Raw genomic sequence first — 26,285 nt, 5'->3', positions numbered from 1 at the left:
ATATTTGTATCGATCACCCACCTTTGTTTACATTCAAGAACTCTAGCTTGCGGTTAGCATATCTTCTTATAGGATATACGTGGACCCCGACTTAAACAAGTTGAAAAACGTATTATGGTGTTACCATTTAGTGGTCAATTGTACGAAATATGTACTGTACTGTGCAATCTACTAATAAAAGTTTCAAAGGACATGTAAGTGTGACATAGAAACGCATTGCATTGAAATTCTGAGTTTTGCTGGAGTCTGAATCATTTTTACATGACTGAATGCAAGACTCTGTGCTTAAGTTTTCTTTAAACAAGTTTAAAACATGGCATGAAAGTGCGGCATCATTTCCTGCCACTATTGTGGTCATGATCACTTCAGGGGAAAAAAAGGATTTGGTGAGATTTTTCTCATTTTCAGCGTGAAACCAAAGCCAAAAAAAATAGAGGAGCCTAAATAGCAGCCGTGAAACAATCAAACATGACTTTTAACGCCATCACCTGGTACATGTTGGTGTGTTCACGGCATTTTCAGACTGCTACATTTGAATCAAAGCATGTTTTATTCCGTTTCATAAGTAGCATTTAGTAGGCTGTTAGCGTTAGCCGAGCTAGCTGCGGCCGACAAACGTAGTGTTTTGGAAAAAACCATGTTGTCGGTTTACGAATGAGTATTCTTTTCAGAGAAGTAGCGCACTGATCAATGCATTTAAAAGTAATAATGGGCTTGTTTTTGCGGGGAAACCTGCTTATGAAATGAGGTTGGCCTCCCTCAGTCCATCTCAAACTAAGGCTGAAACGACGCGTCGACGTAGTCGACGTCATCGATTACGTAAATACGTCGACGCCGTTTTTGTGCGTCGACGCGTCGCATACCGTATTTCCTTGAATAGCCGCCAGGGCGCTAATTAATTTAAAACCTCTTCTCACTCCTGCGCTTACCAAAAGGCGTGGGGTAAATTTAGGCCTGCGCTTATAAATTTGAGTGATGTAAGGATACCATCATGAAAAGCACATTTAATAAAAAAAAATGTTATTATGGTCTTACCTTTACTTATGAGTCCATGCGCAGCTGCTTCTGATCAAAAGCATCGATAACTTGTTTATAGAAGTCTTCCTTATCTTTCTTCAGTTTTAAAAGTCTCTCTGTCTCGATGGAGATATTCCTTTAAGTATTACCTCCTGCTTCCATTGAAAGTCCAGTTTAGAAAAGTGTTTTATTTTAGATATGTAATCCTCCATGTTAAAAGTGCAAGCAAACGATCACTGCTCACTCTTGTTGCTTGTTGTCTTCTTCTGCAGCACCGGTCTTCTGCAGTACCGGTAGTCGCAAGAAGGATTACTAGCGCCCTCTACCACCAGGAGGCGGGAGTCATTTAATGACTCATATTTGACACACGCAGCTACGGTATATTAATAAAATATAGCTCCTTACTGTTCTTTTTAGCATATTCAATAGCTTGGACCTTAAATCCTACTGAATAGCTCTTAATCTTCTTCCCTTTATGCGATTTCAAATTATTGAAATCAGCCTCCTCCATTTTGAAAATGATGACAGGTTAAGTGTCACTCATGACGTGACGAGTTTGACCCGGCGAAAATTCCTGACATGCGCTAATAAAATTAATATTTTGCGAAACGAGTTTGATCCGGCGTTAATCCTGAGCTGGTGGTAAAGCCAAGCATGCGCTAATTATTTTGCGAAACGAGTTTGACCCGGCAGTAATTCGAGGCATGCGAATGCTATATACCCGGCGCCAATTCAAGGAAATACGCACTTTTTTGTATTGGATGTTTATCTTTATTTTTGCACATTTTAAAGCAAAATAAGCAATACTTTTACTTTTGAAATGCTTATACTATTGCAGAATATTAACATTTGCACTGTATGTTTATTTTATATTTGCACATTAAAAAGCAAATAAGCTACTTTTAATTTTGTTAAATGTTAAAAGGTTTAAATGTTTACATTGTTACAGAATATTTTGTCATGTTGTTGGCAATGTTGACTGATTGGCCATACTTTTTTTTTTTTGTAAATAAAAGCCATGCCTTTTGATAAAACTGGCCTACATTTATTTTTTCATCTTCATTTTAAATAAAAAAATAATCAGTAAAAGGAAAAATAATCCGTAGATTAATCGAAAAAAAAAATATCTATAGATTAACCGATTAATCGGAAAAAAAAAAATCTATAGATTAATCGATAGAAAAATAATCGTTAGCTGCAGCCTTATATCAAACACATAAAAAAAAGCCGTAGATTCCGGTAAGCACAATTTGAACTGCAGACAATGAGCCTTAAACTTTGCATTCTGAAATTCTTCAAAGGTATGAAACTCTTGTTTCATAGGGATCAATTCCACCAATTTAAGATATTTTTCTGAGGTAGTGAGCCTTTGGAATAGGGTACAGCTTTCTTGGTGCAATCGCTTGATTACGACACATTTTATTAAAGTTTGTTGCGCTCACTCACATTACCGCGTGTACAGTACGGCCTAGTAAACAAAACCTACGTCCAGTAAAAAATGGGTTACCCAGCACCCAAAATCAAGTGCCCTTTCGAGCCTTATAGTGTGAAGTGTAGCATGTTTAGCCTACTTTGGTCGTATTGCTAGAGGAAACAACCTTCAGAGATTGCTAGTAAAGAGAATGTTGAATAGTAAACATGGTAGCGGTAGACCAAGCACAACCTGGACTGACAGCATCAAAGACTGGACTCAACAGAAATGTTATAAATGCATCAGAGTGGTGAGAAGTGTAGCCTCAGGATTGTCGACCTGCTGGGATTCGATGGCACCTAACGATGATAAATAAGTGCCCAGAATTAATATATCAAAGGATTTAAGAGTCTTCGAACTAAATCCTGTCCCTCGTCGACACGCAGAGTTGGCAGGTTCTGTGCTGCTCTCAGAGTACAAGCTCTCACCTCGGAGCCCAAAAAGTGTAATTGAATCTGTTGGCCTACAGATCACAAGTAGTATCCCACACTGAATCACACCACAGCATAAATATATGAGGGATTTTCTTGGGCTGTGATTGAACTGGTATGTCCGTCTAACATACAGTGCTGCTCTCAGAGTACAAGCTCTCACCTTGGAGCCCAAAAAGTGTAATTGAATCTGTTGGCCTACAGATCATAAGTAGTATCCCACGCTGAATCACACCACAGCATAAATATATGAGGGAGTTTCTTGGGCTGTGATTGAAATGGTATGTCCGTCTAACATACAGTGCAAGATATTTCAGCAAACAAGGATAATTTGGTCCAGGCAGCGAAAGCTTTAAGACTGCAGTCTTCTTTATTGGTATCATATCTATTTATGTCTGGTTAGCAGCTACTTTTCTCCGCTACAAACACCCATTGTCATTGTCCCACAAGAGAAACATTTTGCCATATCCATCAAGCAGCTACTAGAAGAATGATTTTGATTGGAATGTAAGTAAATAACTCAATCATACCATTGGGGAAGCAGTGTACTCCCTTGCTTCTGTTTAAAAACACAACCGCGTACGGTATATTTGATGGGATCATCAATGCAGTGGCGTCGTTTGATTTAAAAACATGTTTTTTAGGCGCTGACAAATTAATATAAAATGGCCACCATACGAGTTTGAATAAATATAACCAGAATTAATTTACTTAAATATGATCATACATTTGTCAGTACCCATTAGGGATGTCCCGATCCGATATTTGGATCGGATCGGACGCCGATATTTGCAAAAAAATGCGTATCGGCAAGGCATGGGAAAATGCCGATCCAGATCCAGTTTTAAAAAAACTCCGGTCCGTGTTTTCCAACGCACTGATTTAAATAATACATTCCACTTTTCTGCTGCTCCCTAATTTCGGTTCCGCATTTTCCAGCACACCTTCAACACATCCACAGGTCTGTGGATTCTCACGCAGTTGGCATTACACGACAGGCTCTTCTCACTCTTTCCTGTGTCTCCCTCTCACAGACAGCAAGCGCACCTTCTTACACACGTCACATACTGTCACGTCATACGTCACATACGTATACGCCCTCCCCGAGCAGAGAGGTAGCGGCATGGCTAACGTTAGCTGTGATGCTAGCGCAGCCGCTGAGGTGCGCGCCTGCTCAAGCGTCCTCTGCGCACGGCAAATCTATGCCACGCACAAAATCAAATAAAAAAATAAGCGCATAACAATTTTCGACACACGGACACGACAGAGAAAACAGTTTTCGTCATCATTGTTCAAATATTGTAACATCTGTTGAGACGCTTATCTCCGTTCAGTGCCACACGCCCACACCATCAAAATGCCGAGGCAAACATTTCCAGATCAACACCGTATGAAAAAAATAGTGATTTTTTTTAGTTGTGAGTTCCCTCTCTGCATGAAAGTTTAATAGTAGCATATATTAATGCAGTATGAAGAAGAATGTTTTAATGTAGACACATAGAATCATCATACTGCTGTGATTATATGCATCAAGTGTTCATTCAAGGCTAAGGCAAAATATCGAGATATATATCGTGTATCGCAATATAGCCTTAAAATATCGCAATATTTAAAAAAGGCCATATCGCCCAACCCTATTTCAATGATGCCATTTCTGTTTGTCATGTATAATTTTGTCTATTTTGTGTTTATCCTTGAAAAAACAGGTCAGTTTCTTGTTACCAACCATTGTGTATTATTCAAACTCCCCTAATTCAGCTGGCTAGTTGTTATCAAGAGTACTAAAACCCTTTTCAACATGATTCTGACAACTAAGTAGGCTAAATAACTTTAAACTTTAATACATGCTCGGATAGGCCAGTATCGGTCAGTATCGGTATCGGATCATAAGTGCAAAAACAATATCGGTATCGGATCGGAAGTGCAAAAACCTGGATCGGGACATCCCTAGTACCCATTAACTTAACATAAGGTTAGGTGGTATATACCTTGTATAACCTTAGACGGCTTAGTGTAGAAGCAGCCTTAAAAGGTGGAGTTGTTAACCAAGTCATTCCACTTGCTCGTATCAAGAACACGCAAATAACTTTTGTGTATTGCTGCACCATGTTGAGGCCATTTGGAAGAGCAGTTGTCTGTGGCTTTATATCAATATTAGCTCGTACTTGTTTGAGTGATTATTTTCATATGTCCTGTCCAGCCACTAAGGCAAATCATATTGTTGATGTAGGTCAGGGTTCGGCAACCCGCGGCTCTTTGATCACTCTGATGCGGCTCAGCTGCATACTTGCCGACCCCCCCGATTTTCCCGGGAGACTTCCGGATTTCAGTGCCTCTCGCAGAAAACTCCCGGGATTAATATTCTCCAGTTTTCACCCTTACAATAAGAATAAGGGCGTGCAATGATGGTACAGCATTTAGCGCCCTCTACAATCTGTATAAACAGCGTGCCAGCCCAGCCTCTTGTTATATGCATCTTCTGCTTGCACACGTAAGTGACAGCAAGCCATACTTGGTCAACAGCCACACAGGTTACACTGACGGTGGCCATATAAAACAACTTTAACACTCTTACTAATAATGCGCCACACTTTGAACCAAAACCAAACAAGAATGACAAACACATTTCGGGAGAACATCTGCACCTTAACACAACATAAACACAACAGAACAAATACCCAGAATCCCATGCAGTCCTGACTCTTCCGGGCTACATTATACACCCCTGCTACCACCAAACCCCACCCCCACCCCAACCCTGCTCCCTCACACATCAACACCCCCCCCTGTGCGTCGGTTGAGGTGGGCGGGGTTTGGTAGCGGGGGTGTATAATGTAGCCCGGAAGAGTTAGGGCTGCATGAGATTCTGGGTATTTGTTCTGTTGTGTTTATGTTGTGTTACGGTGCAGATGTTCTCCCGAAATGTGTTTGTCATTCTTGTTTGGTGTGGGTTCACAGTGTGGCGCATTATTAGTAAGAGTGTTAAAGTTTTTTATACCGCCACCGTCAGTGTAACCTGTGTGGTTGTTGACCAAGTATGCCTTGCTGTCACTTACGTGAGCAAGCAGAAGCCCCATACAACGTGTGGCTGGGCCAGCACGCTGGTTGTAGTGGGCGCTAAATGCTGTACCATCACGGAACGTTCGAGAGAACAGTTGCTCTGAAATTCGTAGTCTGCCGGAAAAATCGGGAGAGTTGACAAGTATGACGCTGTCAAGCGCCATTCATATAAAACTCGCGGGCCGCACTAACATTCAATTTTCATATTAAGGTGTGGGCCGCGTGTCTGAGACCCTTGGTTTATACATAGCACAAAGCACAAAAAAAAACTTTGTATGCAGTGTTATTTCATTTTAAATTTCAAAATATTTTTGTGGCTCCCATTGTTTTCTTTAATTTGTGAAACTGGTCAAAATGGCTCTTTGACTGGTAAAGGTTGCCGACCCCTGATGTAGGTGATCATATCTGCTGTACAGATTTATTTTAGAAAAGAGAAGTGTTGGATACTTCTCTTGTTGCCTTATTTGTGTTTGACCTCATTAAATACTTTGTTAGAATTTTATTAAACAAAACCAGTTTTTTTAAGTCACATTGACATTTATCACAGTTGTTTATTTTATGGAGGAATGTAGCTAATCATAGAACTGGCACCCAATGTTTTTAAAAATAATAGATTTTGAATCGAATCGTTACCACCCAAGAATCGAACCGAATCGAATCGTGTGGTGCTCAAAGATTCACAGCCCTAACTGTTACATCTTTGTTTCGTGGGACAATGCGCATTCATGAATAATGCAAAATGTAAATGTGCCAGATTGTGGCCAAAAGCTCATTTCCATCTGCAGTCCTTTGCAGCTTTATGGTGAGTTGTACTTTGCATGACCTTACTTTTGCAGTATTTATCTGCCACACGTGGCACATTAAACTGGTCCCTGGCACAAAATAGGTTGGGGACCCCTGCCCTAGAGAGACGATCATATAACAGCAGCTGTTGGCGTGTCAGCGCTGTCAGTACACGACACCATACCTGCCAACTTTTGAAATCAGAAAAACCTAGTAGCCAGGGTCCAGGGGTTGCAGGCCCCGGTAGGTCCAGGACAAAGTCCTGGTGGGGGGTTCAGGCTTCGCCCCCCCGACGCAAAATGATTATTAGCATTCAGACAGGTTAAAATGTTGCTAAAACCATCACTTTTCTATCAGTCACAGTGACTTTTCAAAACAAAAATATTACAGCAAAAATCATATGGGTTGATTGACATGTTTATTCTGTAAGCTAACTTCAATAGTTTGAAATTATTTTGACAGTTAATGCCAGTTATCCTGTCAACCTTTCACAAGACTTAAATTTGTTAATTGAAAGTATAAACAGTATAAACACTTTTTACAGTAAACAAATGGTAAAACAGTACTAAACAATTCCATAAAAAAAAAAATTGGTGTCATTATTAACTTTCTGTCCAAGCTTGTATAATCTACTGCCTTGTTCAATTGTAAAAAATATTCTGTGCCTAAAATTCACATTTCTATCACAATTATCATACTGTAAACATGGTAAGCTAACTTCATTAAAATTAATAGTCCTGTCAATAGCATTCAAATGTAGTTTTTTTGTAAGCCTTTCAAAAGAATTCAAAATATGAAAAATTAATGAAAATTAATTTAAGCCATCAGACACTTGAAAAGTGGCACATCACATCTCTAATGTAATCATTTTAACTTTTCAACAGAAATAGCACTGCAAAAATATTAAGGACATACTTCTGTATTTTGGTAGTTATGCTGTCAACATTTAACAAGATTTCTTCAACTTGGACTTGAACGCATAAATAGTATAAACACTTTTAACAGTATAACAGTACTAAACAATTCCAATAGATAACATTGGTGTCATTACCTTTTTGTGGCTAAAATCCAAATGTATCCAAAGAATCTGTTTGGGCGACGAAAAACGTTGAAAGTTTTCCACTTGTATCGCTAGCAACGGCATTAGACTTGTGTTTTTTTTGTCCCAACGTGGTCTTTTACATCGCTAATTCCTCCGTGTCCGATCGAAAAATCTTGTCTGCACAAGGTGCAATTCGCGTAGTTTTCACCCTTTTTGGAACGGATAATTATTCCCGGATAGGCTTTTGAATATTCTTCACGGAATGACTGCAGTTTTCTTTTCGGTTTAAGACTCGTTTGCGATTTTTCTCCGGCTGATTCCATGATCATTCGCTCGTTTGGAAACAATGGCAACAGGTGCCTCGTGCTTGGCAGCGGTGCTATAAATAGCCTCGCGCATGGCATTCGGAATGGCTCGATAGGAAGTTACGGGAAGCAGTGTCGATTGTCATTGTTGTTAAGCGATTTCGTGAATAAAACTTAAAAAAAAAATTTTTTTTTTAATGAATGAAAGACCGTATTTTTTATCACTGCAACCGTAACCCGGAATAGGTTGATGAAAACCGTACTAATTACGGGAAAACCGGAGTAGTTGGCAGGTATGCGACACGTAAGAGGAGGGTGGAACGATCCATAAATTAGTGGTGTTGATAGCATTTGTATATGATCGATATTAAGAGTGATTAAGTCGATATTTTTATTTCCTCAAAAATCATATTTTCGTAAAAAATTCAGGAGGACTTTGAGGGCAAAAAACAAAAAGCCAACGATGAGTGGTAGAGAGTAGGTTTTGTTTAGTTATGCCAGAGTTAGTGATGAAACATGGTGAAAATGCCTTTACATTTTTTGCTCCTAAAATCTGGAATAGTCTTTTAGAAGATTTTAAACAGGCATCAACATTGTCAATGTTCAAAACCAGGCTAAAAACACTTATTTAATTGTGCATATGGCAACCAAAAATATTTCAGCTACACTCTTTGAATGAACATTGAATTATAATTGTTTTACGATTATTTTATTATGTTTTTTTTTCCTTTTGTAATTTTCTGTAAAGCACTTTGAATTGCCTTGTGTGCCAATTGTGCTCTATAAATAAACCTGCCTTGCCTATTGTGTACTATCGACTTTGTTTTTGCTCACACATTGTATCTGTAATATAAGGAACTAGTTTAAATATATTATTAAACTGTCAGTAGTAAGAAACATGTCCAAGTAACTTGACTTGCAAACCTACTGTTTGTGTGTTCTGCTTGTGTTACTCACCATGGGAAATAGTTGATCCGTACCCTGTTCTTATAAATGACGATGCCGGCTGACATCACCCCGATAAGTATCTCCGTGTTACTCTGGTCCTGAAAAAAGGCAACGGACATATACAGAAAAATAGGTGAGTTTTCTCACTGCCCAAAAACAACAAATAGGACTAAAAACAAGAGCAACTGCTTCTGAGGCAGTAAGGAAGAAAAGACGCCAGATAATGTCTTACCTTATACACACACCATAATAATACTCGTATGTTTAATGCGCCGACAATCCATCAAGCGGTGCGGCTTCATAGCTTACCAAAGTCGTCCTAAAACATTTTGATAGATTTTTGAGCGCCGTGTGTAATGTTCTATATTTTCAAAGGAACATATAAAATGTTGGTGTTCTTTACTTGAGTCATATTGCCGTCTACACGTATCTCTTATGTTTGACTGCCATCTACTAGCCACACTTATCATTACACCATGTACCAAATAAAATTGCTCCGAGGTCGGTAAGCAAAACCAGAATTATTCCGTACATTACGTGCTGGTTATAAGGCGCTAGGGATGATGTTCCAAACCGGTTCTCCCGGTTGTTCGATAAGAAAAGAACCGATTCCATGGACTCGAATCCCTTTTTGAGAACCGGTTCCCGTTATCGAGGCCACTATAGTAAAGAAAAAGAGTTGGTTCTTTATTCGAATCCTGGGACATCACAGGAAATGACGTAGCTCAGTCATTAGGCGGCAGATACAGAAAGCAGCAAAAATAATGGACCGGAAAAACGCTTCAAGGCATGGCTTCATTTAACAAAAAAATACGACGAGGAAACGGCAATATGCAATTATTGCCAGGCTTCGCTCTCATGTAAGGGGAGCAGTACAACAAACATGTTGAAACATGTTCAGGCCGCACATAACCTGAACGTTCGAGAACCGTGTTGTGTCTTCGACACGTGGAGAAGCAGCGACAGAGATGACGAAGCACACCTCTCTTCCTGTGCTTCAACCTGCAGCCCCAGTTCTAGTGATAGTGGCGGTGAGTAACTAACGTTAACTGTTGCCGGTTAATTTCCATATCTGCTCACTTGTAGCCTTTAGGCTAAAATAACGTTACCTCTATGTCAACCAGGACTGCAGAATTGTTGATTGATGACTGTGGTGTTCTTAGTGTCATAGTGTGTGTAGTTAGTATGTTCCAATAGCAGTAGAAGTGCACTTTTTGGAGAGCTGTATTATTTTCAGTTTTTTGCCCAAGGGACTGATTTTATTTAACACTATATTATTATTTATACACCTATAGTGATCACAGAGACAGGTTGTTTTTGTGTTACTGTATATATTTGTTGTTCTGAAAAAACCCACTTAATATACTTTGGGTAACAACAGTCAATATGTATTTATTTTATTTTATTTTTTTAGGGGGGTAACAACAGTCAATATTTATTTTTATTTTTTTCCTTTCTTATAAAATAAAAGTGAGCTTTTGTTAAAGGGGAACATTATCACCAGACCTATGTAAGCGTCAATATCTACCTTGATGTTGCAGAAAAAAGACCATATATTTTTTAACCGATTTCCGAACTCTAAATGGGTGAATTTTGGCGAATTAAACGCCTTTCTAATATTCGCTCTCGGAGCGATGACATCACAACGTGGCGTCACATCGGGAAGCAATCCACCATTTTCTCAAACACCGAGTCAAATCAGCTCTGTTATTTTCCGTTTTTTCAACTGTTTTCCGTACCTTGGAGACATCATGCCTCGTCGGTGTGTTGTCGGAGGGTGTAACAACACGAACAGGGACGGATTCAAGTTGCACCAGTGACCCAAAGATGCGAAAGTGGCAAGAAATTGGACGTTTGTTCCGCACTCTTTACCGACGAAAGCTATGCTACGACAGAGATGGCAAGAATGTGTGGATATCCTGCGACACTCAAAGCAGATGCATTTCCAACGATAAAGTCAAAGAAATCTGCCGCCAGACCCCCATTGAATCTGCCGGAGTGTGTGAGCAATTCAGGGACAAAGGACCTCGGTAGCACGGCAAGCAATGGCGGCAGTTTGTTCCCGCAGACGAGCGAGCTAAACCCCCTATCAACCCTAGCTTCCCTAGCCTGCTGACATCAACTCCAAAACTGGACAGATCAGCTTTCAGGAAAAGAGCGCGGATGAGGGTATGTCTACAGAATATATTAATTGATGAAAATTGGGCTGTCTGCACTCTCAAAGTGCATGTTGTTGCCAAATGTATTTCATATGCTGTAAACCTAGTTCATAGTTGTTAGTTTCCTTTAATGCCAAACAAACACATACCAATCGTTGGTTAGAAGGCGATCGCCGAATTCGTCCTCGCTTTCTCCCGTGTCGTTTTCGTCGGTTTCACTTGCATACGGTTCAAACCAATATGGCTCAATAGCTTCAGTTTCTTCTTCAATTTCGTTCTCGCTACCTGCCTCCACACTACAACCATCCGTTTCAATACATGCGTAATCTGTTGAATCGCTTAAGCCGCTGAAATCCGAGTCTGAATCCGAGCTAATAGCTATAGCTTGCTGTTCTTTCCGCCATGTTTGTTTGTGTTGGCTTCACTATGTGATGTCACAGGAAAATGGACGGGTGGTTAAAATCAGGCACCTTGAAGCTTTTTTTTAGGGATATTGCGTGATGGGTAAAATTTTGAAAAAAACTTTGAAAAATATAATAAGCCACTGGGAACTGATTTTTAATGGTTTTAACAATTCTGAAATTGTGATAATGTTCTCCTTTAAATAAAATAGTGTTTTTTCCATATACAACAACCTATCTGGATTCGATAAGAGAATCGATAAGGAATCGGTTGGATAAGAGGATTCGATAATGGGCTAGAACTCGATAATTTCTTATCAAACATCATCCCTATAAGGCGTAATGTCGAGTTTTGAGGAAAAAAAAAAGATTTTAAGTGCGCTTTATAGTCCGGAAAATACGGTAGGTTTGTTCCTCAAAATTGTGCAGCCCTGTGTGTCACTTCATAATCTGCAGCCACACTCGCCTGTGCTCGGTTAATAAGCTTGACTTTGAATGTTGAGTATGCCGCCAGAACCAATAGATTTGGACCAAGTCATCAGGTTTTTCTTTTTACTCCGAGCAAAATAGTGACAAAGTTATGGAGGAGGCGGCAGACATACTGTGCAATGCTAATCGAAGAAGCCATATGGCTTTTGCTTAGGGTAAAAATAACAGGAAAAACAGATAAACACACACACACACACACATACATGCTGGCAATAACAGAGGCAGATCAAACCTTACTTACTCTTGCATAGTGCAGCTCTACCCCGTAGAGCTCTAGCGTGCGTGCTGTGTTCAGATAATTAAACTCCGACTGGGCAGGAGATAGACCACTGGGAGAGAGAGAGGGAGAGACAAAGAGTAAAAAGACAAGGAAAGGAAGGCTCGGCGCTGGTGGAGCAGCAGGAGGGACGGTGACATTGCAGGAAGTGGAAGTGTGTGTGTTTACTAAGAAGACATATGGGGGAAAAAAGCGAGGTTGAGACAGATGTGGAGCATAAAACAAACCCAAAAACGTAGACAGTGACGGAAATAACGGCTTGGGAAATGTCCCAAAAACTGTGACGACTAGAGCTAGGGAGAGCATTTGGAGCAGTGAACAAGCTGGGAGCAGAAGTCAATGCAGCAAATAGTGTCATTAATACATCAAATAGCACATTGCAATAAGGCATGTAAATATGTCAGATGATGAGTATGGAAGTTAATTTGTGTCTTCATTACCAAAGCATTGTTTGAGACACTCAATTTGAATTTGAATTTTCAACCTGATTTTGTTACTTAAAATTGTGTTGACAATTTCATTGACATTTTTTTTTTAATTCGTGTAAAATTCAGTGTGTGAAAATTTGGTGCAAAAAAATTCAGTGTATAAAAAATTTTTGCGCAGAAATGTTCCTTTAGAATCCTAAAAAAAAAAAGACATGTACGTTCTCGTCACTCATAATGATTGTGAACAATAGGCAAAATTCCCAAAAAGTGTAGTTTCCCTTTCATGACAAATTAATGCAAATAAAGTTGCATATTGATAAAAATGTTAACTCCAAACGTGTGAGTGTGTTGCATAAAGACAAGGTGCTCATCGCTTCACTTCCGCGTTTAAAAAAAAAAAAAAAAAAAGATACAATTAGCCTGCTATGAGGTGGCGACTTGTCCAGGGTGTACCCAGCCTTCCGCCCGAATGCAGCTGAGATAGGCTCCAGCACCTCCCGCGACCCCGAAAGGGACAAGCGGTAGGAAAATGGATGGATGGATGATTCGTTGCTCCAAAACTCAAGACTCACTTCATGTGAATGAAGACCGAAGCACCGCATTGGCTGGTTCTAAGACAGGATCCATCCATCCATCCATCCATCCATCTTCTTCCGCTTATCCGAGGTCGGGTCGCGGGGGCAGCAGCCTAAGCAGGGAAGCCCAGACTTCCCTCTCCCCAGCCACTTCGTCCAGCTCTTCCCGGGGGATCCCGAGGCGTTCCCAGGCCAGCCGGGAGACATAGTCTTCCCAACGTGTCCTGGGTCTTCCTCGTGGCCTCCTACCGGTCGGACATGCCCTAAACACCTCCTTAGGGAGGCGCTCGGGTGGCATCCTGACCAGATGCCCGAACCACCTCATCTGGCTCCTCTCGATGTGGAGGAGCAGCGGCTTTACTTTGAGCTCCCCCCGGATGGCAGAGCTTCTCACCCTATCTCTAAGGGAGAGCCCCGCCACCCGGCGGAGGAAACTCATTTCGGCCGCTTGTACCCGTGATCTTGTCCTTTCGGTCATAACCCAAAGCTCATGACCATAGGTGAGGATGGGAACGTAGATCGACCGGTAAATTGAGAGCTTTGCCTTCCGGCTCAGCTCCTTCTTCACCACAACGGATCGATACAGCGTCCGCATTACTGAAGACGCCGCACCGATCCGCCTGTCGATCTCACGATCCACTCTTCCCTCACTCGTGAACAAGACTCCGAGGTACTTGAACTCCTCCACTTGGGGCAAGATCTCCTCCCCAACCCGGAGATGGCACTCCAGTTCAAAAAAAAAAAAAAAAAAGGATCCATTGCTTCAGTCTTAATTTATCTCAATTGAGTCTTGAGTTTTGAAGCAAAAACTATTTCTGTGCTGAATTTTTTTTACACAGAATTTTTATAAACTTAATTTTTTCTGCACTGAATTTTTTTTTTTTTTAACACTGAATTTTAAAACACTGTATTTTGACAAACTGAATTTTTAAACACCCATTTGAGTTACACATTTGTATTTAATGAAATTGTCAGCATTAGAATCAGAATCACTTTATTACTGTATTTTTCGGACTATAAGTCGCATTTTTTTTCATAGTTTGGGCGGGGGTGCGACTTATACTCAGGAGCGACTTATGTGTGAAATTATTAACACAAAATATCAAATAATATTATTTATCTCATTCACGTAAGAGACTAGACGTATAAGATTTCATGGGATTTAGCGATTAGGAGTGACAGATTGTTTGGTAAACGTATAGCATGTTCTATATGTTATAGTTATTTGAATGACTCTTACCATAATATGTTACGTTAACATACCAGGCACGTTCTCAGTTGGTTATTTATGCCTCATATAACGTACACTTATTCAGCCTGTTGTTCACTATTCTTGATTTATTTTAAATTGCCATTCAAATGTCTATTCTTCGTGTTGGGTTTTATCAAATAAAATTCTCCCAAAAATGTGATTTATATTCCAGTGCGACTTATATGTTTTTTTCCTTCTTTATTATGCATTTTCAGCCGGTGCGATTTATACTCCGGAGCGATTTATACTCCGAAAAATACGGTAATCCCCGAGGGGAAATTGAGATTTCCAGCACAATCCCATTTAAAATCAGACAAACATTACAGGGAGACAGAAAAAAGATTGCTGATGCGTCTGCCAACTTCCGGCGGCCCTTACAAAAAAAAAGGTGAGAAACAGGTAAACGTTGGGGAGAGGGAGTAAAAAAACATTCAGTCAAAGGGAGGGGGTCCAGACTGAGGCCAAGAAAAAAAACTTCATAGCCATAGCATACATAAACAAGTTACATAGAATCAACAAAACTTGCAATAATTTGATGTAAAAAAAAAAAAAAAGTTTACAAAAATTTCAAATGCGAACATTTCAGTTAGACACATATATTGTCAAGAAAAATGCTTTTGTAATAAAGACATAAATTAAGCTCCATAGATGAACAGAGCACAAAGTAATATTTTCAAGGACTAAAATAATATCAATATTCTGCTCTTCAGCAATTACCTGTGCTGTTGATGATGTTTGGCGACCTCTTTATGGAAGTCTTGTGGGGGGTTGGATATGAAGCAATAGTCAGACAGATAACCCAAAGGATGCTCCGTCTCATTGTAGTCCCCCAATTCAGCTAGAAAACAAAAACAAAAAATGGAGTACTAGTGTCAGACATTTTAACGTGCTTGTGCAATTATAAAATAATGTATACTAGTGATGGGTCAAATGATACCGAAGCATTGATGCCTCATAAAACACAGGAGTGATATTGTGTCCCTTGATGGGTGTGTGTCACTTTAAGAACAATTGGAATAGAATGCCTTTTATAGTCACTATACTGTATGTGTACAGCTCTGGTAATGGGTACATTCGCACCCACCTGCACAAATGTACTTCAAAATGTAACAATCAAAATAAATATGACATTTGTTTTGTTTACTAGGGCATGCATATATAATATGCATTAGTTTGACCATTTAAAATCAACGATAATAAAAAGGAGATGCTTGGAAATAGCATAAAAATGCCCCAAAAAGTTGGAAAAACGTGTTTCATCTTCTTTTTGGTGAGCGTTCTGTTCAGGTATATTTCTTTTATATTTTGATAAATCATCATATTTATGTATTACTACATTTAAATAGGTATTGATCAATCTTTAAGCTGTGTGTATTTGATTTCAGTTTGCTTTTGACATCTTATTTAGAATTGTAGTTGAAACTTTTACAACCTTGTGTCGCGCTCATGATGGCGTAACCAAACTAGATTTCATTTAATGATCTTATTTTGAATATGTATTCCCTTTTTTTACATTTAGTATATTTAAATATTCATTTATAAACATTGAATAAATTTCAAATATCAATAAAATGCAATTGCCTTCATCTTATAGGGTAATGTTTAGTTACACCAAGTCATGAGCGTAACACTAAGCTTCATCACTTTGACTTGTAACATCTCTAATTCTGGTGGTGTGTTATGCTTTTTTCTTTTTGGAACATGTACTATAGATATAATACAATAAAGTCCCATATAAAATTATGTTTCTAGCAATACTTTAATTTTGCCTTTGAAAGTAACCCTCCAATGTCCATTAGTGGAGTTGTACACATATGCATGTACAATGAGATTAATAGCAGCTCCTTCTCTGGTGCAGATATGCAATAGTAAACAGGATAATAGGAATACAAAATAAATACAAATAGTGCAAGTAGATAAAGGAATAGAAAGTAGTCTGGCAGAGCGGGTTATTGCACATTCCGTAATAAATATTAGAGATCGACTCATATGTTTTTTTCAGGGCTGACACCAATGATCAAATGTCAAGAAGGCCGATAACCGATATTTGGAGCCGATACTCATTTGCAGTAAAAGGTATTAAACAGTTAAACAAAGCTTTAAAATTGTTTTATTGGGGGGAAACGTCGGACCAGTAGACTCATTTGATGTTCACTAGCAACCAAGCAATGTTAAATTTAGAGGACATTTATTAGAATAAGAGTGGGTTGTTGTTGTTTTTTCGGGAAGATTAATGTGAGAGGGGAAATTGTTCCCTTGTCTCTCAGCCATCAGAGAAAGGACGCATGGATCAAATTCCCAACGCCATTAGCTCGCAGTTGAAGTTCAAAAGCATCAATTCACTCAAGTAGTCCCTGGACTAACCTACACGTCTACAGCCTAAGCATATTGACAAATAAATCCATTCCAGCCCACCCGCTTATTGATGTGCATAAAACTCCAGGGAGAGATCCATGTGGAGTTAATGGCTGAAGTCTTAGGCCAGTGTTGGCTGCAGTTATTACTTCACCACGCTTCAATAGGTGGCTTGCAATCACGTGACCTAGAGGCACATCTGGGCACTTCTGGGTTTCAGACAATGGTCTAGGGCAGTGGTTCTCAACTTTTTATCAGTGATGTACCCCCTGTGAACATTTTTTTTAATTCAAGTAACCCCTAATCTGAGCAAAGCATTTTTGGTTGAAAAAAAGAGATAAAGAAGTAAAATACAGCACTATGTCATCAGTTTCTGAGTTATTAAATTGTACAACAGTGCAAAAATATTGCTCATTTGTAGTGGTCTTTCTTGAACTATTTGGAAAAAAAGATATAAAAATAACTAAAAACTTGTTGAAAAATAAACAAGTGATTCAATTATAAATAAAGATTTCGACACATAGAAGAAATCATCAACTTAAAAGTGCCCTCTTTGGGGATTGTAATAGAGATCCATCTGGATTCATGAACTTAATTCTAAACATTTCTTCACAAAAAAATAAATCTTTAACATCAATATTTATGAAACATGTCCACAAAAAATCTAGCTGTCAACACTGAATATTGCATTGTTGCATTTCTTTTCACAGTTCTTTTTGACAGATATTTTAGTGAGGGTCAAACCATCATGGCATGGGGGAAACTCTGGGTTTATGGTAATGAATGGAATAGCCTACTTGATTTGATGTTCAGTTTATGAACTTACATTCATATTTTGTTGAAGTATTATTCAATAAATATATTTATAAAGGTCTTTTGAATTGTTGCTATTTTTAGAATATTTAAAAAAAATCTCACGTACCCCTTGGCATACCTTCAAGTATCCCCAGGGGTACGTGTACCCCCATTTGAGAACCACTGGTCTAGGGTCCCGTTAGGCCACTGTTTATTTACCTGAATCCGTGCAGATTTGGGCGTATTTTGAAAGGTTTAGAGGCGAATATATTAGCGATCATGAAAAAATATTTAAAATGAGATGGAGTGGATTTATACGCTCTTTAGAAAAATACTTTTTTAATGATTTAAACCATTTATCATCAGCAAATACTGCTCGCCACAACTTCACTTCATTTGACAGTATTTAGAGAAGAAAAGATTGGATATCTTTACATCTGAGAGGTCCACAAAGTAAACATTAATCCATAAAAGACAAAGTTGGACTTATTCTTCCATCGCTAAGTAACGTATTTGATTGACATAACGAGTGTCATGCTGCTGTGATCGTGACGCTAATGAGAAAAAGGATACGATTGTTTGCAGTTGATTTCCTGCTACAAATATTAGCCTCATCTAGGGATGTCCGATAATATCGAACTGCCGATATTATCGGCCGATAAATGCTTTAAAATGTAATATCGGAAATTATCGGTATCGCTTTCAAAATGATCAGTATCGGTCTCAAAAAGTAAAATGTATGACTTTTTAAAACACAGTAGGGACGTAGGGAGAAGTACAGAGCGCCAATAAACCTTAAAGGCACTGCCTTTGCGTGTCGGCCCAATCACATAATATCTACGGCTTTTCACACTCACAAGTGAATGAAAACGCATACTTGGTCAACAGCCATACAGGTCACACTGAGGGTGGCCGTATAAACAACTTCAACACTGTTACAAATATGCGCCACACTGTGAACCCACACCAAACAAGAATGACAAACACATTTCGGGAGAACATCCACACCGTAACACAACATAAACACAACAGAACAAATACCCAGAACCCCTTGCAGCACTAACTCTTCCGGGACGCTACAATATACACCCCCTGCTACCCCCTACCCCTCCCCACATACCTCAACCCCGCCCCCCCAACCCTGCCCACCTCAACCTCCTCATGCTTTCACAGGGAGAGCATGTCCCAAATTCCAAGCTGCTGTTTTGAGGCATGTTAAAAAAAAATAATGCACTTTGTGACTTCAATAATAAATATGGCACTGCCATGTTGGCATTTTTTTCCATAACTTGAGTTGATTTATTTTGGAAAACCTTGTTACATTGTTTAATGCATCCAGCGGGGCATCACAACAAAATTAGGCATAATAATGTGTTAATTCCAAGACTGTATATATCGGTATCGGTTGATATCGGAATCGGTAATTAAGAGTTGGACAATATCGGAATATCGGCAAAAAAGTCATTATCGGAAATCTCTAGTCTCATCTACAATTCATCTGCAGTTGTTTTTATGCGTGAAGTTCATATTTAAGTCTCATGATTTAGCTAAAGATGTCCCTGTTGTTCAGCAATGTTTACTAGCGATATCAAGATTCAGTATATGCTGTTGAGCCTAGGAGAGATTTATTCATCTAGTTGATTAATACTATTAAGGATATTTTATTTATGTTAACAAATATCACCAAAGACACTATAATGTGGTCATCCGTGTCGAATAAAGCACTTGGCTTTTCTGCAAAACAACAACTAAGCTTTTAGTTTCTGTTATGAAAATTGACAAGGAAAATACGGTGGATTGGACCAACAATGACAATATTTATTACTAGGACTAAACATGACGTTAGTTTATTTGCAAAAGCAGGTCTTCCTGGTTATATTCAGGCATAGCAATCACAAAAGAAAACAAACTAATGTGATCTATTGTCCTTACTTTACCTTTAGTTCTGCTCTCAAACACTACTAATATATGAATTGGATTGAATCAAAGAAAGTTTCTCAAGCAAATTAAATGTTCAAACAAACATTTTACAAAGTGATCACTGCAGACACAGACGGTCTGTTTGTATTGCACAAGATGATGAAAGTGACATTTTTAAGAGCCATTTCCTTTCGACACACTTATTTTTTCCCTGACTTTATTACTTTTATGAACCTCTTCTTTCAGGACTCTATGAAAGCTATTTCTTATCTCTCTATTTGCACGACTAGAACACCAAAGAACAGAACAGCAATACGAAATTTTCTGCCCAAACTGTACACTCACTCTCACTTGTTTTAATGCTACGCTCAAGCTGCTTGACCATCGTGTCAATTAAGCCGCGAAGAAGAAAAACGGATATGACGTCATATGCAACCCTCCTATAATGAGCTGCAAGGCGTAAACAAGCTGTTCAGCTCTCAATTTTACATGACGGATTTATATGGGCTGATGGGAACTTAGTGTGCGCTTCACCTTTGAACACCTTATCCTGACAATAGGCCTCGCCATTGTCGATAATACTTAACTGACATGTCAGTCTCTTGTAGCTAAACATCCGTAAATTCCGGACTATAAGACACTTTTTTTCCCTACGCTTTAAATCCTGCGGTTTATAAAACAGTGCGGCTAACTTATGGATTTTTCTTTGCTGACGGCCATGAAGAAAACAGTTTTCAATACACCTAAATGGTGTGTTATTGTTTGTGCTATGGCGCCATCTATTGGACGAGTTCGTTCACTGCAGGTGCAGCTGGGTCAATGGCGACAAGTGTTTCCTGCTGTTTGAAGCTTTGAACCGGAAGTAGAAGTACTGTTCCGTCTTCTTACCGTTCTTAGCATTTCTACTCGTATGGATTCTTCATTTATCACTCCAAGCAAAGTTTTGCAAAATAACTAAAACTGTTTACACTTACTAAACCGCCCCATGTGTGATCTCTTTAGGAGTGTTTTCATGCATATTTGTATGTGCTATCGTAATATAATCACGATAGCGTCGTTAGCATTAGCTAATATACTACCACGTTTACGAGCGTATGTGTTAGTATTATTAACTTACAATTGTGTTTTTTTGTATTGTTTCAGTTTCACAAATTCCTCAGTAAATTCACCAAAACGTCACCGTGGAGTTGTTGAGTTTGTTTAGCTGATTGGAGAGCGAGCTTCCGCAGCTAGTGGGTCCATGACGATGACTTCTGTTTTGTTCGATAAGCCGTTTTACTGCCGTGTTACAGACACCGTTTAGAAAGAGCTATGGTATGTATATAAACATTTACAGAATCTTTCTTTCTAAATAACTCATTTCACTAGGTATATATCTGTGGCTTATAGTCCGGTGCACTCTATTGTCCGGAAAATACGGTATTTTGGCTGATGGTAATTTAGTGTGCGCTTCACCTTTGAACCCTTTTCTTCACAATATGTCACTGCCTCGCCATTGTCAATAAAAGTCAACCGACATGTCAATCTCTTGAAGCTAAACTATTTTACATGTATCTATGTGCATCGTATTTCAGACAGCATTCGATGGCTCGAGTCAGAATGAGGCTTGAGTTATATCAGTGCAAGCTCGCAGGCCAAAACTGGCCGAATTAGCATCATATGCAGCTGCTTCAAGCTGGTTCTTCCCAAAGCAAACATTTATCTGCATGATCTGGCTGGCACAGAGTGAAGTGAGAACTGAGCTGCGGAGCGTGTTTGGGTTCCTTCTCGCGTAAAAGCAGTAGTGTCGCCATGTTGCTAGAGTAGGCCAAATCTCCTCTCTGACCTATATAGTGTGCAAGCCCACAAAATCCGAGCGGAGGAAACGGTGAAAGAGCGGAGGGGAGGGCGTCGGGGGAGGGGATATGCGGCGCAAAAGGATGAGCACAAACCGAGCACAACACATCACAAACATCTGCCGGATAAACAAACACTATAACCTGCAGTCAACTATGATGAGACCTACTCTTGGCACCATTCAATATGATATTAATACAAATGCATATATTAATAAATATACAAATACAAATGTGATATACAAATAAATAAATAATTTGTATAAATAAACGCAGATTTGTAAATATATTTGAGATTTGAAAATACATACAAATAAAATGTAAGAATATGAAAATGTGACATACAAATAAATCAAGAATTTCTATAAATAAATGTGTATTTGTAAATATATTTTTGAGATTTGAATAAAAATATGCTTGATTTTGTATTTGTATTGAATTTGCATACCTGGATCGCTTTTTTGCTTTTGTGTCGATGAGACATTCCTCCCACAAACCAGATGCACAAATAAATGGGACCTACGCACTCCCCTGAACAACCAGCAGAGGGCACTGCAGCCAGAGCGGTCTGGGTCACAGACATGGTCAGACACTGGCGAGCCAATCAGAGGCACACTAGGGAGGATCATATTACGTCATGACTTTTGGGATGATTTGACACACATTGCACTGATAAGAGATCAGTATCTACATCGGGCTAAGGTCATTAAATGGCATTGATACAATAAAATAAGCAGCTAGCACGGTCTTTCAGATTAACTGGATAAATTAGCATTAGCTAATACAACGCTAACGTTAGCTAGCTCAGGCCCGTTGTGTGTTCTCTCTGTAAACACGTGGATTGTTTTTGTGCAGAGAACTCTGGGCATTTTGCATATAATGCACATAATACTCTGTGACCCAGACCGCTCTGGCTGCAGTGCCCTCTGCTGGTTGTTCGGGGAAGTGTGTAGGTCACATTTATTTATGCATCTGGTTTGTGCTAGGAATGTCTCATCGACACAAAAGCAAAAAAACGATCCGCATATGCAAATTCAAAACAAACACAAATACAAAATCGAGCATATTTATATTAAAATCTCAAAAATATATTTACAAATACATGTTTATTTATACAAATTCTTGATTTATTTGTATGTCACATTTTTATATATATATAAATTTTATTTGTATATATTTTCAAATCTCAAAAATATATTTACAAATACGCGTTTATTTATACAAATTATTTATTTATTTGTATATCACATTAGTATTTGTATATTTACTAATATATGCATATGTATCAATATCATTTTGATATATATAAGTTGATGTGAAACAATTGTACGTCCATACAATTCAAACTTATTGACTGGACCAGAGATAAAACCAACATTTTAGTTGTTAGTTTATAATAGAAATATTAGAAAATTTAAGTATATTATGGTGTGTATGGGTAGCTGCACATTTGACTGATTCAGATGTATAATCAGATTTCATTACTACAAAACTACATCACAATTTACAGTCAAACCTAAATTTACAAAGCCCTTTATTTGCAAACCTTTAGATTTACGAACTTTTAGATCGAGCCAAGTGCACCTCTGTGTATGGACACTTCATTCATTCACTAATTCATTCATTTGGTGTCCAGACTCCAGGCAAAAAACAGGGCGCTCCATGTCACTTGCTGCATAGTACACTACTACTGTCGTACTTTTCTGTGTTTTTTTCACTTTTGCTAACTCAAATGAGTCCCAAAAAGACAACAGACCAGCGTGGAAAGAAGGAGAGAATTGCTGTGGAGTTTAAAAAAAATAAATAGACTATTTGTGAGGAGTACATTAATGGTGCTCTCAATTATGGGATAATCAACAAAGGGGGTATCTTACCACAGCAACTTTTAACTGTGATGAGACCGGACTTTTCTGGAAGGAAATGTCAGTTCCTCCTGTGCAGATGTTAATGTGGGTGGATTTTACTTTTTTAAATGTTTATTATTGTAGCAATATAGTTGATAAAGTTCAGGATTGTTGTTATTTATGATCGTTTGTGAGGGCACCAAAGTGACTTTTGTGTGTATGAGTGTGTTGGCAGAGCAGCGCCCACAGCACAGTTCAGCATGTTGTTTTGTAGGGCTGTGAATCTTTGGACACCACACGATTCGATTTGATTCGATTCTTGGGGGTAACTATTCAATTCAGAATCGATTCTGGATTTAAAAAGATTCTCGATTCAAAATCAATACTTTTTTTTTTAATAACATTGGGTGACAGTTCTATGATTAACTACATTCCTCCATAAAGTAAACAACCCTGATCAATTTCTATGTTACTTAAAAGGAAACTGGTTTTGTTTAAAAAACATTTAATAAAGTCAAATACAAATAAAGCAACAAGAAGTATCCAACACTTCTCTTTTCTAAAATAAAAATGTACAGCAAAATATGATCATCTACATCAGGGGTGTCAAACTCAAATACAGAGTGGGCCAAAATTTAAAACTGAACAAAGCCGCGGGCCAAGGTTGAACAAATTAACCTTTTAATAGGGACCCAAACAAGTTTTGCATTAAATATTGAACAAACAAGGCTTATATAACTTTATAGTGACATGCAAAATCGAGTTTCAAATAATAAATCAAATCAAATCAAATAATAATAATAATTAAAAAATATAAATGGCATATCAAACACAATTTAAATAAACATGTAATGCCTCTTTTCTATTTGCAGCCTTCTGAAGTAAATATCAACATTAACTTTTTCCACAGGCTAATAAATTAGAAAATAAAATAACAATGAATAAACCAACCATTCAGGACTTTAAACTGCTCAGTTTGCAACACACTGATCTAATCTGATGTGCCCAAGCCAGATAGATACCTGTCATCTTTTCTTGGATGCTAGTTCATTAATGTCGGGGCTCAGGCTTTGAGCTGAGGCAACCTTCATTATCGAACAAAGTTGTTCATCAGTCATTATACCTCGTAGTCCACCCGGACCACAGTCTTGGGGGCGTGCTTTAAAGGCACTGCGTTTTGTCACGTCTGCTTTTCATCCATTCCAACAACGTGCAGACCCGATCACAAAATATGTGCTACTTCAGCACGCACACACACGTAAATGCAATGCACACTTGGCCAACAGCTACCACCAAACCCCCCCACCCCCCTCCGTGCGTCGGTTGAGGTGGGCGCGGTTTGGTGGTAGCGGGGGTGTATATTGCAGCCCGGAAGAGTTACGGCTGCATGGGATTCTGGGTATTTGTTTTGTTGTATTTATGTTGTGTTACGGCATTCTTGTTTGGTGTGGATTCACAGTGTGGCGCATATTTCTAACAGTGTTAAAGTTATTTATACGGGCGCCGTCAGTGTAACCTGTATCCCTGTTGCATTCACGTGTGTGTGCGTGCTGAAGCCGCACATATTATGTGACTGGGCCAGCATTCGCTGGACTGGGTGAAAAGTGGACGTGACAATTTTTGGGAGGGGCATTGAAAATTGAAAGTCTCCCGGGAGGGTTGGCAAGTATGAGAATTAGCGGTGAATGCTGTGTTACCGCGGCACCGCCGCTGAATATAATCAGTGGGCCAGCTCTAGTGTTAATTTGATATCGCCTCAAGGCCTGCGGGCCAGAGTTTGACACCCATGATCTACATCAACAATATGATTTTCCTGAGTGTCTGGAAGGGCAGATAAAAAAAAAATAAAAAAAATAAAATTGTTTTTTCATTTTAGTGAATAAATAAAGAATCATTACAAATAAAAAACGCAATTAATTAGAAAATCTAATTTTTTTTTGTGACACCCCCATTGTTTTGGCTTGTTATTTAATTGAAAGATGATCCATCACACCCTTTGTTTGATATGCAGTACTGTATAAAACTTTATATTGTGTTTTAAATGTACAAACCTTCAATAAAATACAGACTTTTGTCGAGGCTGGAACCCATTATTCATATTTACATTATTTATTTTGGAGAAATGTGCTTTACTAAAAGAACTATTCGATTTACGAACTCGAAAGGGACAAGCGGTAGAAAATGGATGGATGGATGGAACCCTGTTCAAGAACCAATTAAGTTTCTAAATCGGGGTTTGCCTGTACTGGTATTGAAAAGCAGCCTGTGATAATATTTAGTCTTGTCATTTTTGGCCCATCTGGACTGCAAAACTGCGGCCTCAGTCTAACTGCATACTCAGGTACAGTGCCATTAATAACAGACCACAGCTTATTTGAATAGTAATGGCTTGTGAGCAGCAGCCATGAGGGCACTGGACCAACCACGGCCATTACTTTTAACAGTGTGTGTATATAAAGAGAGACTTAATGAATTGGATTTCAATCATAATGAAGAGTGAGTGTATCAAGGGAGCCCTACTTACATTGAACAGCATAGGAAGCCAGAAGTGCGGCTGTGTTGTGTGGACAGGGCAATCTGGAACACACAAAAACACCTATGTGTACTTTATACAGCCTGAATTGATCTTACCAACATGATATAATTATTCCTTTTTTCTTACGCAGCCCCCAAACGCACCTTCCAGTTAAGATGTCCTGTTTGATCTGAAGAAAATATTGGTACCTGAAAGGGAAATAAACAAAATAGACACAAACTTAATATTTATATTATTAATAAAACCGGTTAATCCCTACAACATTGTCAAAAACAATGTCAGTTAATGGGTTCAAAGATCAGGCACGTGAGCACACTATGAGGACAAAAGAGGAACATTTCTATAAGATTACGAACATTAAA

General features: G+C 38.7%; 1 protein-coding gene across 1 annotated transcript in view; it reads right to left on the bottom strand.

The window, feature by feature from the left end:
* Positions 1–26,285, bottom strand: part of ptpn4a (protein tyrosine phosphatase non-receptor type 4a) — a 189,445-nt gene that overhangs the window by 59,705 nt on the left and 103,455 nt on the right. Inside the window, exons 6-10 of the mRNA XM_061926597.1 lie at positions 26,067–26,111; positions 25,912–25,964; positions 15,356–15,476; positions 12,348–12,435; positions 9,067–9,155 (exon numbers count right to left, since the gene is read on the bottom strand). Coding sequence (XP_061782581.1) covers positions 9,067–9,155; positions 12,348–12,435; positions 15,356–15,476; positions 25,912–25,964; positions 26,067–26,111 — 396 coding nt within the window. The remainder of the gene's footprint in view (positions 1–9,066; positions 9,156–12,347; positions 12,436–15,355; positions 15,477–25,911; positions 25,965–26,066; positions 26,112–26,285) is intronic.

This window comes from Nerophis lumbriciformis, linkage group LG31, assembly GCF_033978685.3.
Source record: "Nerophis lumbriciformis linkage group LG31, RoL_Nlum_v2.1, whole genome shotgun sequence".
In the NCBI taxonomy this organism is placed as follows: domain Eukaryota; kingdom Metazoa; phylum Chordata; class Actinopteri; order Syngnathiformes; family Syngnathidae; genus Nerophis; species Nerophis lumbriciformis.
The sequence above is the reverse complement of the archived record's forward strand: the minus strand, read 5'-3'. Positions and strand labels throughout refer to the sequence as shown.